Source organism: Heterodontus francisci, chromosome 24 (genome assembly GCF_036365525.1).
Source record: "Heterodontus francisci isolate sHetFra1 chromosome 24, sHetFra1.hap1, whole genome shotgun sequence".
Classification (NCBI taxonomy): Eukaryota; Metazoa; Chordata; class Chondrichthyes; order Heterodontiformes; family Heterodontidae; genus Heterodontus; species Heterodontus francisci.
Window position 1 is genome coordinate 69,265,312 of NC_090394.1, and position 13,932 is coordinate 69,279,243.

Consider the following 13,932-nt stretch of genomic DNA (forward strand, 5'->3'; position numbering starts at 1 on the left):
AAGAGGGAAATCTGCAATCATCTCAGGCACACATCCATGGAGAACTTGATTGCCAAGAGAATTCAACAGGTTTATCGTTACTTTCCCCCACCCTTCAAAAATCACCTTCCTTTCCCCCTTCTCTATCTGTCTTGTCTTGTGTGCTTGTATGTGAACGAATGCATGAATGGATGTGGTTGTGACAATTTCGGATAAGTCATATTGATCAATAAACAATTGACTTTCTGTTTTTAAACCCTTCAAGAAAATCTGTCACTGTCCCTTTATTTGAAAAATAGAATACCAAGGGGCTAAACTCTAATACAAATACACTTGCTGCAATCAGGTGGGGAGTTGAACAGTGGGAACCACCCACATCGCCCCACGTGGTCGTAACATTCTTCACAAATTGATTCCCACTCAGAAGTTTTCAAAAGGGAAATGAAGTCTGGAGAGAGATGGGAATTGTTTTAGTGTGTAGCAAGACTTTAGTAGACTATGGGGTGAAACTTGTCTTGGGCAGTAGCACGAATTAGGCAATAGCACGTAAGGGCTATTCAGCCCCTTGAGTCTGCTCCCCCATTCAATTAGGTCATAGCTGATCTGTGCCTCAAATCCATTTGCTCACCTTAGCTCCATATCCCATGATGCCCTGACCTGTCAATCTCAGTCTTGAAAATTCCAACTGACCCCCAGCATCCTTCGCCTTTTGGAAGAGCGAGTTCTAGATTTCCACTAATCTTTGTGTGAAAATGTTTTTCTTGATTTCCTTCCTAAATCTCCTAGCTCTAAGTTTAAGACTCTGCCCCCTTGTTCTTGATTCCCCCATCGGAGGAAATAGTTTCTCTGTATCCACCCTATCAAATCCTTTCTAACATTTAAAAAAACCTTGATCAGATCGCCCACCAGTCTTCCATACTCAAGGGAATACAAGCCAAGTTTATGCAACCTGTTCTCATATTTAACCCTCTCAGCTCTGCTATCATTCTGCCGTGACTGTTGACAGCTATTAAACTGTACCTTGGCAAGAGTCAGCACCCACCAAATACAGGAAACAAAATGGGAAAAATAAAACCCAAGTTAAAAAATAGACAGTGACTATTTGAGTGCTGGGGATCCTGAAGGTGCCTCCCAGTCATTGCATTTGCAATTTAATCAGGCATGTCATTAAAACAAAAAGGAGTAAAGCTGCTGAATGGGATACTATTGGCTGTATCCCTTTTATCAGTCAGCAAAAAAAAAGAGCTGAGGTTCACAGGCAAAGTAAAATGATCTGCCCTCCATTTACGCATCTCCTGTTATAAAGGAAAGCTGTTACTTTTGTTTTTGCTACTTCAAATCCCAATACTCTCCAGTAAACAGGAACAAAGCTGTTTGATGACACAAAAGTACTTCCTCGGCTGTAATGTGCGTCGGGAAGTCTCGAGGTCCCTGTAAAAAAGTTGCAAGATAAAGAAAAACGATGTACTCTGAAGAGTGGGCCAATAACCAGAGGTCATAGATTTAAGATCATTGGCAAAAAATCTAGAGGAGAGGTGAGGAGAATTTTTTTCATTCAGAGGGTTGTTGGGATCTGGACTGATGGACCTATAAAAGTGGTGGAAGCTGATTCCATAAATAATTTTAGAAAGGAGTTGAACAGGTACTTGAGAATGAGGATACAGACAGAAAGCGAGGATGTGGGCTAGGCCTGACTACTCTTTCAAAGAGCTAGCGAAGGCAAAATGGGCCAAAAGGCCTCCATCTGTTCTGTACGTTTCTATGATTCTAAGTCTTTCTGCCATTACACAGCAGGCAAAATATTCGATTAATGTCATAGCGAACACTTCAGAGAGGCCGATGGCCTGAATTATATACAAGTGTTGTAGCCACTGGCACTATTCTTAAACAATTCAGAAATTGGACAACTAGAAGTTTGTTTTCTTCCATATTTAACAGAAGAAAGTTGTGCAACATATGAACATCAGTCTGGCACTAAAACCTAGTGGATGGTTGGAACAATTTTTAAAAAATCAAGATAAAATTTCAACTTAATTCTGAACAGTAATAATGCCTAACGTATCTCCGATGGTTTCAAAGATTGAAAATCAAAATTTTCCATATATTGAGGATGCAGACAGATAATTTAATCACACCAAGTATAAAAATGAGAAATTAAATGTTGCTTCACTGAATTTTTAATGACTGTGAAGTTTACACATCCTTTATCCAATGGATGGGTTTTAACTAATCTCAAGATAAATCTACAGCCAGGATTTACTCTGCTGGTTCCCTATTCAGTCAATAGGACAGCATTTAAAGTACAAAATTGAGTCAGACTGTAGAGATTAGTAAGCAATTGCCAACAAGCCCATAGTTAACAGTTATGGGAAAATTAACTTGAATACTTACCCATATTCCAACAAACACATTCAGCACAAAATACGCCACGATTACTATAATATCAGAGATGCTGAAGGACTGTGCGGAGAGGTAATAGCCGCCAGTTCTGTTCACCTCCATTGTTTCACTTGAGCTTCTGTATGATGAAGCAAACTGATATTGTACGAACTTTGATTGCCAATGAAGTAACTGATTAACATAGGAAATCGAACATTAATCAAATATAGCGCATTAACCCAATGAGCCATTGGGAGTAAAGGTAGGTGCCATCCATGTGGTAATTGCATGTTTGTTCCCCAATTAAAAAAGCAAAGCTTTTAATCACTGTGACAGGAATCCCTGTAAATACACAGAAAAGTACATCACACCATTACCAAACACTGTAAGAGTTTGTTTTTCACACTTGATGCATCAGCTTCCATGTGACCTGCATTAACTATTAACTAGAGAACTCTTTCTAAATGTTCTTGGTTTGTTCCTAACCTTGCAACTTTTGGTTGCCACTCAGTAGCATAAAAGGAAGCTTCCTTTTTCCCGGTTTCAACGGAGGATCTCGACACAAAAGAAATAACGTCTTTTCAGGTGGTGATCTACCTGTTGTGTGTTGCCAGTACTTTCAGTCTTTCGTTCAGATTTCCAGCATTTGTAGTTTTTTATTTCTTGTGCAACAATTGGTACAACAATTATTGCTCTATTCAATAGAAAATCAATGCTTTCACATTGTAACTTGTCATCAGGAGTCAATTACATAATCCTTCGTGTTCAACATTATGCCTTTGTAAATTAAAGAACAGGTCTATTAAGATCTAATACCAACTTTGGCTTGTTAACTTCATTCAACAATGTTTCCTTTGGTAAATACAAAAGCAAAATACTGCAGGTTCTGGAAATCTGAAATAAAAACAGAAAGTGCTGGAAATATTCAGCAGGTCAGGCAGCATCTGTGGAGAGAGAAACAGAGTTAATGGTCTAGATTTTCCAGCGGGTTTTGGGACCTCGACGTTGAGACCAAATGGGGGTCCAGAGTTCGCACTTGCCGGCAGTGAGACCCGGTGGCGCAACCTTCTGGGAGGCAGCCTTCTAATAGGCCACCTCCGCACTCGCTGTTCAATTAAAGACAGCAGGCCGGCTTGCAATGGTCCAGGCCCAATCAGAGGGCCGGCAGCTCTGAATCCTCGGCAGCCCCAAGGGGAGAGGTGGGTGCTGCTGAGGCAGGTTAGGGACCATGAGAGAACCTCAACATGGAGGCACCTTCGGTGACATGGATCCAAATCAAAATTATGAGGGTTGAAACCAATAGACTCCATGGAGTGGAGGGGAAAATTCTCCAGCTGAACTATTTGGGCCGCAGGTGTGGCCTTTCCTGCCCCTGGCCCAGTTATTAGGGCATGAAGTCTCAGGCTCCTCCATTGAGGTGGCGGCCTCCACACGCTGTTGGAGGAGGCCACTCTACCAGCAGCAAGATGCCGAAAAGGCCACAAAATTGCTCCTAATTTGGGCCTTAACCATTGTAATTGGCTGCCCACCTCCGTGGAGCAGGCAGCTGGTCCTATTCCCAGGCCGTCCCGGCAAAGTTCCCCGGTGGCGTGAATTCGTCAGACAGCTAACCCGATGCGGCTCCTCCACTACCTTTCCAGCCCCCTACCTCAAAGCCCGGGGCAGGGATAATTCAGCCCAATGTTTGAGATCAATGACCTTCCATCCGAACTGGAAAAAGTTAGAGACGTAACAGATTTTAAGCAGGTACAGAGACTGGGAAAGTGGGGAATGAGGGAATAACAAAAGGGAAGGTATGTGATAAGGTGGAAGGCAGGAGAGATTCAAAGACAAAAGGGATGATGGTGTAAAGCAAAAGGAGATGGTAATGAGACAAGTAAAGAAACAAAAGATGGGTCCAGAAGTGGTGTAAATGGGAAAAGCTGCATTGCAGAACGCCTCTGTTCAGTCCGCAAGTGTGAGCATAGAATGGTTACTGCACAGAAAGAGGCCATTCAGCCCATCCAGCCAGTGCCAGCTCTCTGCAAGAGCAATTTAGCTAGTCCATCTACCCTGCACTTTCCCTTTAGGTGCTTATACAATTCCCCTTTGAAAGCCACGATTGAATCTGCTTCCACTACACACTCAGGCAGTGCATTCCAGATCCTAACCTGCGTAAACAGGTTTTTCCTTATGTCGCACTAGGAGTAAACCATATGGGCTGTCAAGCCTGCTCCTCCATTCAATACGAATGGGGCTGATCTTAGGCTTCAACTCCAGTTTTCCGCCCGCCTGTCATATCCCTTGATTCTCTGAGAGACCAAAAATCTATCTCAGGGTTAAATATATTCAACAATGGAACATCCACAACCCTCTGGAGTAGAGAATTCAAAAGATTCACAACCCTTTGAGTGAAGTAATTTCTCCTCATCTCAGTCCTAAATGATTGGCCACTTATCCTGAGACTCTGCCCCCATGTTTTAGATTCCCTGAACAGCAGAAACAACATGTCAGTGTCTACCCTATCAAGCCCCTTCAGAATCTTGTATGTTTCAATGAGATCGCCCCTCATTCTTCTAAACTCCAGAGAATATAGTCCCAATTTACTCAGCCTCTTATCATATGACAACCCCCTCATCCCAGTGACCAATTTAGTGAATGTTCACTGAACCACCTACAATGCAAATATATCTTTTCTTAAATGTGGAGACCAAAACTGCACACAGTAGAATTGTAGCAAGACTTCTTTATTCCTGTACTCCAATTCCCCTGCAATACAGGCCAACATGCCATTTGACATCCTAAATTGCTTGCTGTACCCACCACCTAACTATATGCACTCCTTGTATGAGCACATCCAAGTCTCTTTGAATAGCATCACTTACAAGTTTTACACCTTTTAAAAAATATTCTGCTTTTCTATTCTTACGACCAAAGTGGATAATTTCACACTTTCCTAAATTATATTCCATCTGCTATCTCGTTGCCCGCACACTTAACCTGTCTATATCTCTTTGCAACCTCTCTGTGTCCTCCCCACAGCTTACCTTTCCATCTAGCTTTGTATCATTAGCAAACTTAGACACATTACTCTCTGTCTCTTCAACAAAGTTATTGATATAGATTGTAAATAGCTGAGGCCCCAGCACTGATCCTCGTAGCACTCCACTATTCACTGCCTGCCAACTTGAAAATGCGCTGTTTATCCCCTCTTTGCTTCCTGTGCATTAACCAATCCTCTATCCATGCTAATATATCACTCCCAACTCCATGAGCCCTTATCTTGCCAATTAACCTTCTGTGTGGCAGCTTATCGAATGCCTTTTAGAAATCCAGGTATACTACATCTCTTGGTTCCTCTTTATCTACCCTACTAGTTACATCCTTAAAAACTCTAATAAATTTGCCAAACAGGATTTGCCTTCAGTAAAACCATGTTGGCTTGTACTAATCATACTATGCATTGTTAGACTTCTTTACTAATAGTTTCCCAACAACCGACGTTAGGCTAACTGGCCTGTAGTTCACTGTTTACTCTCTCCCTCCTTTCCTGAAAAGCAGTGTAACATTTACCAACTTCCAATCTGATGGTACTGTTCCCGAGTCTAAGGATATTTGGAAAATCTTAGCTAGCGCATCCATTATCTCTGCAGCTATCGCTTCTACAACCCTAGCGTATCAGGTCCCGGGGACTTGTTGGATTTTAGTCCCTTAAGTTTCTCTAATACTTTTTCTCTGCTGATATTGATTTCCTTAATTTCCTCATTCTTTTTAGCCCCGTCTATTTCTGGTATGAAACTTATGTCTTCTACTGTGAAGACAGACATAAAATATTTGTTCAATGCTTCAGCCATTTCCTCATTCCCCATGATAATTTCTCCTGTCTCTGTTTCTAAGGGACCAATGTTTACTTTAGCTACTCTCTTCCTTCTTATATCCTTATCAAAGCTCTGACAATCTATTTTGATGTTTCTGGCTAGTTTACTCGCATTCTATTTTTTCCCTTTTCATCAACTTTTGGTCGCCCTTTGCTGGTTTCAAAAACACTCCCAGTCTTCAGACTGCTACTTTTTTTTTTGCAACATTGTAAGCCTCTTCTTTTTTTCTAATACAATCCTTAACTTCCTGAGTAAGCCACGGATTGTGGTATATATTAATGATTTGGATTTAAATGTGGGAGGCATGATTGGGAAATTTGTAGATGACACAAAAATTGGCCGTGTAGTTGATAGTGAAGAGGATAGCTGTAGACTCCAGTATGATATCAATGGTTTGGTTGAGTGGGCGGAAAAGTGGCAAATGGAATTCAATCCAGAAAAGTGTGAGGTAATGCACTTGGGGAGGGAAAATAAAGCAAGGGAATACACAATAAATGGGAGAATATTGAAGTGAGAGATCTTAGAGTGCATGTCCACAGGACCCTGAAGGTGGCAGGACAGATAGATAGAGTGGTGAAGAAGGCATATGGAATGCTTTCCTTTATTGGCCGAGGTATGGAATACAAAAGCAGGATGTAATGCTGGAACTGTATAAAACGCTGGTTAGGCCACAACCGGCATACAGTTCTGGTCACCACATTACAGGAATGACATAATTGCTCTGGAGAGAGTACAGAGGAGATTAACAAGAATGTTGCCAGGGCTTAAAAGTTGCAGCTATGAGGAAAGATTGGATCGGCTAGGGTTGTTTTCCTTGGAAGAGAGGAAGCTGAGGGGTGACTTAATTGAGGTGTACAAAATAATGAGGGGCCTAGATAGAGTAGACAGGAAGGACCTGTTTCTCCTAGCAGAGAGGTCAATTACCAGGGTGCATGTCCATGTCCAGGGGGCACAGATTTAAGGTGATTGGTAGAAGGATTAGAGGGGACATGAGGAAAACCTTTTTCACCCAGAGGGTGGTGGGTGTCTGGAATTCACTGCCAGGAATGGCGGTGGAGGCAGAAACCCTCAACTCATTTAAAAGATACCTGGACATGCACCTGAAATGCTGTAACCTGCAAGGCTATGGACCAGGTGCTGGAAAGTGGGATTAGATTGGGTGGCTAGGTTTTTCGGCCGGCGCAGACATGATGGGCTGAATGGCCTCCTTCTGTGCCATAGTTTTTCTATGGTTCTATGGTTCTTTGGATGGCTCTTTCTCACTGAGTTTTTGTTTCTCAATGGAATGTATTTTTGTTGAACATTTTGAATTGTTTCTTTAAATGCTTCCCACCGTTCATTTATCACCATACCTTTTAGCCTGTTTACCCAATTAACCTTAGCCAGCTCTCCCCCCATGCTATGTAATTTGCTGTGTTTAAGTTTAAGATTCTTGTTTGTGATTGGAGCATATCACTTTCAAACTTAACATGGAATTCAATGGTATTATGATCACTATTTCCCAGTGGATCTTTCACTATGACATTACTAATTAAACCTGCTTCATTACACAATACCAGATCTAAGATAGCTTTGTCATTAGTCAGTTCCACAACGTATTGCTCCAAGAAACTTTTATATAAACATTCAACAAACTCATCTTCTGGATCACTCTTGCCAATTTCATTGTCCCAGTCTATGTGAAGTTTAAAGTCCCCCACAATTATTACATTGTCTTTGTTACAAGCTCCAATAATTTCTTAATTAATGCTTTGTCCAATGGTATAACCACTGTTAGAGGGCCTAAAAACAACTCCCACCAGTGTTTTCAGATTCTTGCTATTACAAATTTTCACCCATAATGATTCTACTTCATGATCTTCTGAAGCCAGATCCTTTCACACTAATGTCCTTATGTTATCCTTTCCTATCAGGGCTACCCCTCGTCCTTTGCCATTCTGTTTGTCTTTCTGAAATATTTTGTACCCTGTAATATTTATCTCTTAAACTTGATCACCTTGTAACTATGTAACTATGGAGAACGGGCAGGAAAGTCGCGTTGAGGCCGTGATGAGATCAGCCATGATCATATTGAATGGCGGAGCAGGCTCAAGGGGCTGAATTGCCTACTCCTGCTCCTAGTTCTTATGTTCTTATGAAACCCCTTTGTCCCACACCGCTCTTTGAGCCACGCGTTTAATTCTCTAATCTGCTTGACCCTATGCCAATTGGTGTGTGGCTCAGGTCACAATCCAGAGATGATTATCTTTGATATTTTGTGTTTTCATTTGGACACTAACTCGTCAAATTCTCTGAGCAGAATATCATTCCTGGTACTACCTATGTCATTGGTTCCCACGTGGGCCATGACAACTGGATCTTCCCCCTCCCATTCCAAGTTCTTATCTAGCCATGAAGAGATGTCCTTAACCCTGGCACCTGAAGGCAACACAATCTTCGGAGCTCTCGGTCGTGGCTGCAGAGAGCAGTATCTATTCCTCTGACTATACTGTCTCCTATACTTTTGCCTTTGATTCTTTTGCTAATCACTTTAAATCTGTGTCCTCCAATTCTCGGACCTTCTCCCAACAGTCTCTCTCTATCTACTCTCTTCAGACCTCCTCATGATTTTGAACACGTCTATCAAATCTCCTCTCAACCTTCTCTTCTTTAAGAAGAACAGTCCCAGCTTCTCTGATCTATCCACGTAACTGAAGTTCCTCATCCATAGAACCATTCGTAAATCTTTTCTGTACTCTCTCTAAAGCCTTCACATCCTTCCTAAAGTGCAGTGCCTGGAATTGATCCTGAGCTTCCCGTCGCCTGCCGCTTAATTCTCCGCTCCACTCCCTCTCTGACCTCTCTGTCTTTAGTCTCCAAATTTGTTCCAATGAAGCTCAATGTAAGATCAAGGAACAGAACCTCATCTTTGATCGGGCACTTTATAACCTTTTGGACTCAACTTTGAGATCAACAATTTCGGATCATAACCATGAGCGCCCATTTTATTTTGTTTTTCTTTTGGACAGCAGCTGTTGGTGATGGTTCTGTTTTTACCATTCACACCTCCACTGGACCCACCTTTTTACTCTTTACTTGTCCGATTACCACTCCCTTTGGCCTTGCACCATCATGCCTTTGTCATTTAATCTCTCCTGTCTTCCACCCTATCACAGAGCTTCCCTTTTGTTCTTTCCCCCTTTGCCCTTTCCATACCTTTATACTTGCTTAAAACCTGTAACACCTCTAATGTTTCTAGTTCTGATGAAGGGTCACTGACCTGAAATGTTAACTCTGCTTCTCTCTCCACAGATGCTGTCAGACCTGCTGAGTATTTCCAGCATTTTCTGTTTTTATTCCCTTTAGTAGATGTTCTGCCTGATTTGCTACTAAGTCATACAGACCAAAAGGATTCCAGAGTTGGTTTGACAGATCTGATCATGTACAGGGGTATGGGCACTTACATAGACTCAGTATCGTCTGTCTAAGAATAAGGAATACAACAGGGGCCCACGCTGGAGAATGGACATCAGATGAAACTGAAAATTAGGCTTGAGTGTAGCATGCCTCTATCTCCTATGCTTCAGTACCCCATCAATGCTCACTGTTAAGGCCCACACTGAAGCAAGGTTACTCAGGGAAGTATCAGCTTAAAGGGGCCATGACATCCACTTATTGTCCAAAAGAATTTGGAACATTGTAATGTCTGAGGCTGTTGGTTCCTCAGGGCCCTCTGCCCCCATATTTACAGACTCTTCTGCTGCCTTGTTATGGGCTGAATTATGCAGAGGACGACCTACCTTTCTGGCCTTGAAGGCGGGAAGCCCGTACAGGTAGTGAAAGTAAATGTTAAAGCAGATATCAGGAAGAACTCCTTTACTCAGAGATAAATATTTAAAATAACGTGCTAGGCAGGAAATTAGAAACAAAATCTGGAGGGGTCATTCAAAACATGGTTGTACGTGATGATATTGAAGTAGGCTACTAGAGATATGAATTTCAATTAAATTTATTTCTTATCCATGGCTTTTCTTATTATCTAAACACATTTGGGCTTTGAAATGATAAACATATATTGGGGACAACATCTCTTAAAGCCAACCCTTTCAATGGTCTCAGTTTTAATGTATAGCAAATGGGAGGTGACTAAGTATGTCAGTCAGTATGCAAACAGGATAACAAGCAGCCAGCTGGTCACTTTACAGTAACAGACAAGATTAATGGAAAATGTGTTATGCTTACCAAAGCTTGAATTATGCTCAGCTAAGCTAAAAGGTACTTTGTTATGTTACATTTTTATCTGTAAATAGAGTGCTGAAAAGATCAAGCTCCAATGAAATACATTACATTTGTCAAGTGAGACAAATGGAAAAAAACAAGGACTTCTCACATACTATAATAAGCACTTGGACAAATGCTCAAAATGGTCAGTCATTAATACTGAGGATTCCTCATAATTTTTCTTTTTCGCTTAGGTACAATTTGGTATAAGATCACTCTGTGCACTATGAAAGGAAACAATTTTCTGCTGTTTGGTGCCCAATTATGTACTCCGAGAATGGTTTTCCTCATTCTTTGAATGCAGTTCAAGTTCCATGTAAGTAAATACTGCATCGTCGGAACAGGAGATACCATTTGGACATTGTCCATTGAGAAGTCTGGTGCCAATTATTCATTTGACAGTTCTCCTTATGTCCACCACAGACGACGATGAAGCTCATTAAACAACAAGATAACACTTAATATATTAAAAAATCTCATACTAGGGTATACATCCACGGGTGCCTGTTCCACCCAAGTGAACCTGCTGCTTGAGAAAGCCTAGACTGTAAGCGACATTTAAGTAGAGTGGGTGGAAGGAAAGGCATCATCACTGCTGAGCCCAATCCTGTGCTCACCCAATGTCCATACGTACACCTAGTACCCCTTCCAGTGGGATGTGGGCATCGCTGGCAAGGCCAGCATTTATTGCCCATCCCTAATTGCCCTTGAGAAGGTGCTGGTGAGCCGCCTTCTTGAACCGCTGCAGTCCATATGGTGTAGGTACACCCACAGCACTGTTAGGAAGGTAGTTCAGGGTTATGACCCAGTGACATTGAAGGAATGGTGATATTGTTCCGAGTCAGGATACAGTGTGACTTGGAGGGGAACTTGCAAGTGGTGGTGTTTCCATGTGTCTGTTGCCCACGGCCTTCTAGATGGTAGAGGTCATGGGTCTGGAAGGCGCTGCCGAAGGAGCCTTGGAGAGTTGCTGCAGTGCATCATGTAGATGGCACACACTGCTGGTGTGCCGGTGGTGGAGGGAGTGAATGTTGAAGGTGGTGGAAGAGGTTCCAATCAAGCAGGATGCTTTGTCCTCAATGTTGTTCTGCTTCTTGAGTGTTGTTGGAGCTGCACCCATCCAGGCAAGTGAAAAGTATTCCATCATACTCCTGATTTGTGCCTAATAGATGGTGGACCGGTTTTGGGGAGTCAGGAGGTGAGTTACTCGCCACAGAATTCCCAGCCTCTGACCTGCTCTTGTAGTAATAGTATTTATCTGGCTGGTCCAGTTAAGTTTCTGGTCAATGGTAACCCCCAGGATGTTGATGGTGTGGGATTCAGCGATGGTAATGTTGAACATGGTTAGATTCTCTCTTGTTGGAGATGGTCATTGCCTGGCACTTGTGTGGCACGAATGTTACTTATCAGCCCAAGCCTGAATGCTGTCCAAGTCTTGTAATGCAGGCAAAGACTGCTTCAGTATCTGAAGAGTTGCTAATGGCAAGTACACTGGCAACAAAAATAAACTGTTTATATAATTTTATTTAGAGATACAGCACTGAAACAGGCACTTCGGCCCACCAAGTCTGTGCTGACCAATTAAACTAACCCTACGGTAATCCCATATTCCCTACCACCTACCTACACTAGGGGCAATTTACAACAGCCAATTTACCTATCAACCTGCAAGTCTTTGGCGGTGGGAGGAAACCGGAGCACCCGGCGAAAACCCACATGGTCACAGGGAGAACTTGCAAACTCCGCACAGACAGTACCCAGAATTGAACCCGGGTCCCTGGAGCTGTGAGGCTGCGGTGCTAACCGCTGCACCACTGTGCCACCAGTTGGAAATATTAATGCAGTGTCAATTATGTATGCACAACATGAGACAATTCCTTGCTATCTGACACAGAGTTGCTGACACTGTACCATATCTGGTCATCTACTTGCAACAGGTCTTGTCTGTATGAGTCATTGATTAGCCCCATTCAGTCTGCGAACCAAGCTTTTCTTTGCCATTATGCAATTGCCAGAATTATTGTTGCTATCTCCCTCCAATCTTGTGAAAGATTGATGGGAAGGAACAAATTAAGGTCCCTATTCAAACAATTGTCCCAAACTGTTGCTTCCTGCAGCAAACTCTCACTTCCTTTGTATGCTGGCAGATCAAATTACCAGTGGGCAACGTCACCAGCTGAAGATGATCTAGGCTTCCGAAATGGAGGATCTATTTCCCTTGCTAAACTCCATCTCTACTGGAGGAGTTTGCAGTGACAGTTTGCAGCCATGTAAGATGTGTAAGACAAAGAGTAGGAGCTTTTGGTGACACCAAAGTCATAGTCACTTGGTATTGAGACAGAGAAAATATGAATGCATTCTTCCGTTCAGCGTCTGTCAAGATGGTTATAATTCCAGCTGTTTTCCCACAACTTTGTGTTGGAAGAGTATACAGTGTTAAATGCCCAAAACCCATGTAGTCCTGTCCAACCCAAAGGCCAGAAAACACCCAACTGTCAAACTCTATCCTTTAGGTTAAACTAGCTGTCATTTTTATTTACAAAAATTTATAATTACACAGATACAATAACAACTTATATCTATATAGTGCCTTTAAAGCAATAACGCGCAGTGATAACTTTACCGTACTAGTAATCCAAAGGACCAGACTAATGCCCCAGAGATACGATTTCAAATCCCACCATGGCAGCTAGTGGAATTTAAGTTAAATTAATGAATAAATGTGGAATGAAAAGCAAGGGCTGAGATTGGGAACCGAGGCAGGGGTGGGGGGGGTGGGGGGTGTTGGTGGTGGGGGTCAAAAATACCAGCACTGGCTGGTGAATCAGCTCCAGGACACACTTCCCAGTGATGGCAACGTTAACGAGGGTGGGGAGAAGGCGGGACAGGGATCCTTCTCGCCTCCCAATTGAGGCCAATTGAGTATTTAAAAAGCTCGTGAAGAGCTTGTTGGGTGGAGACTGTAATTTTGAAAAGAGTGCATGATTTCAGGAGGTGTCTGTTGCAGATCTGCTGAAGGGGGGCAGGTACTGAGTGGGGAGCCAGTCATGGCTGTCCCAGGGCATCACTCCAGCCCCATAGGAGAGTCAGTGGGGATTTTTTTTTTATTCATTCACGGGATGTGGGCGTCGCTGGCCAGGCCAGCATTTATTGCCCATCCCTAATTGCCCTTAAGAAGGTGGTGGTGAGCTGCCTTCTTGAACTGCTGCAGTCCATTTGGGGTAGGTGCTGTTAGGAAGGCAGTTCCAGGATTTAGACCCAGCGACAGTGGAGGAACGGCGATATAGTTCCAAGTCAGGATGGTGTGTGACTTGGAGGGGAACTTGCAGGTGGTGGTGTTCCCATGCATTTGCTGCCCTTGTCCTTCCAGTTGGTAGAGGTCGTGGGTTTGGAAGGTGCTGTCTAAGGAGCCTTGGTGCATTGCTGCAGTACATCTTGTAGATGGTACACACTGCTG

General features: G+C 42.8%; 1 protein-coding gene across 2 annotated transcripts in view; it reads right to left on the reverse strand.

The window, feature by feature from the left end:
• slc5a10 (solute carrier family 5 member 10) overlaps positions 1–2,501 on the reverse strand; it is a 146,271-nt gene extending 143,770 nt beyond the window's left edge. For both annotated transcript variants that reach the window (XM_068056510.1, XM_068056509.1), the window contains exon 1: positions 2,371–2,501. In XM_068056510.1, the coding sequence (XP_067912611.1) occupies positions 2,371–2,481 (111 nt within the window). In that variant the 5' untranslated portion in view covers positions 2,482–2,501. The remainder of the gene's footprint in view (positions 1–2,370) is intronic.
• Between the last annotated feature and the right edge of the window lie 11,431 nt (positions 2,502–13,932).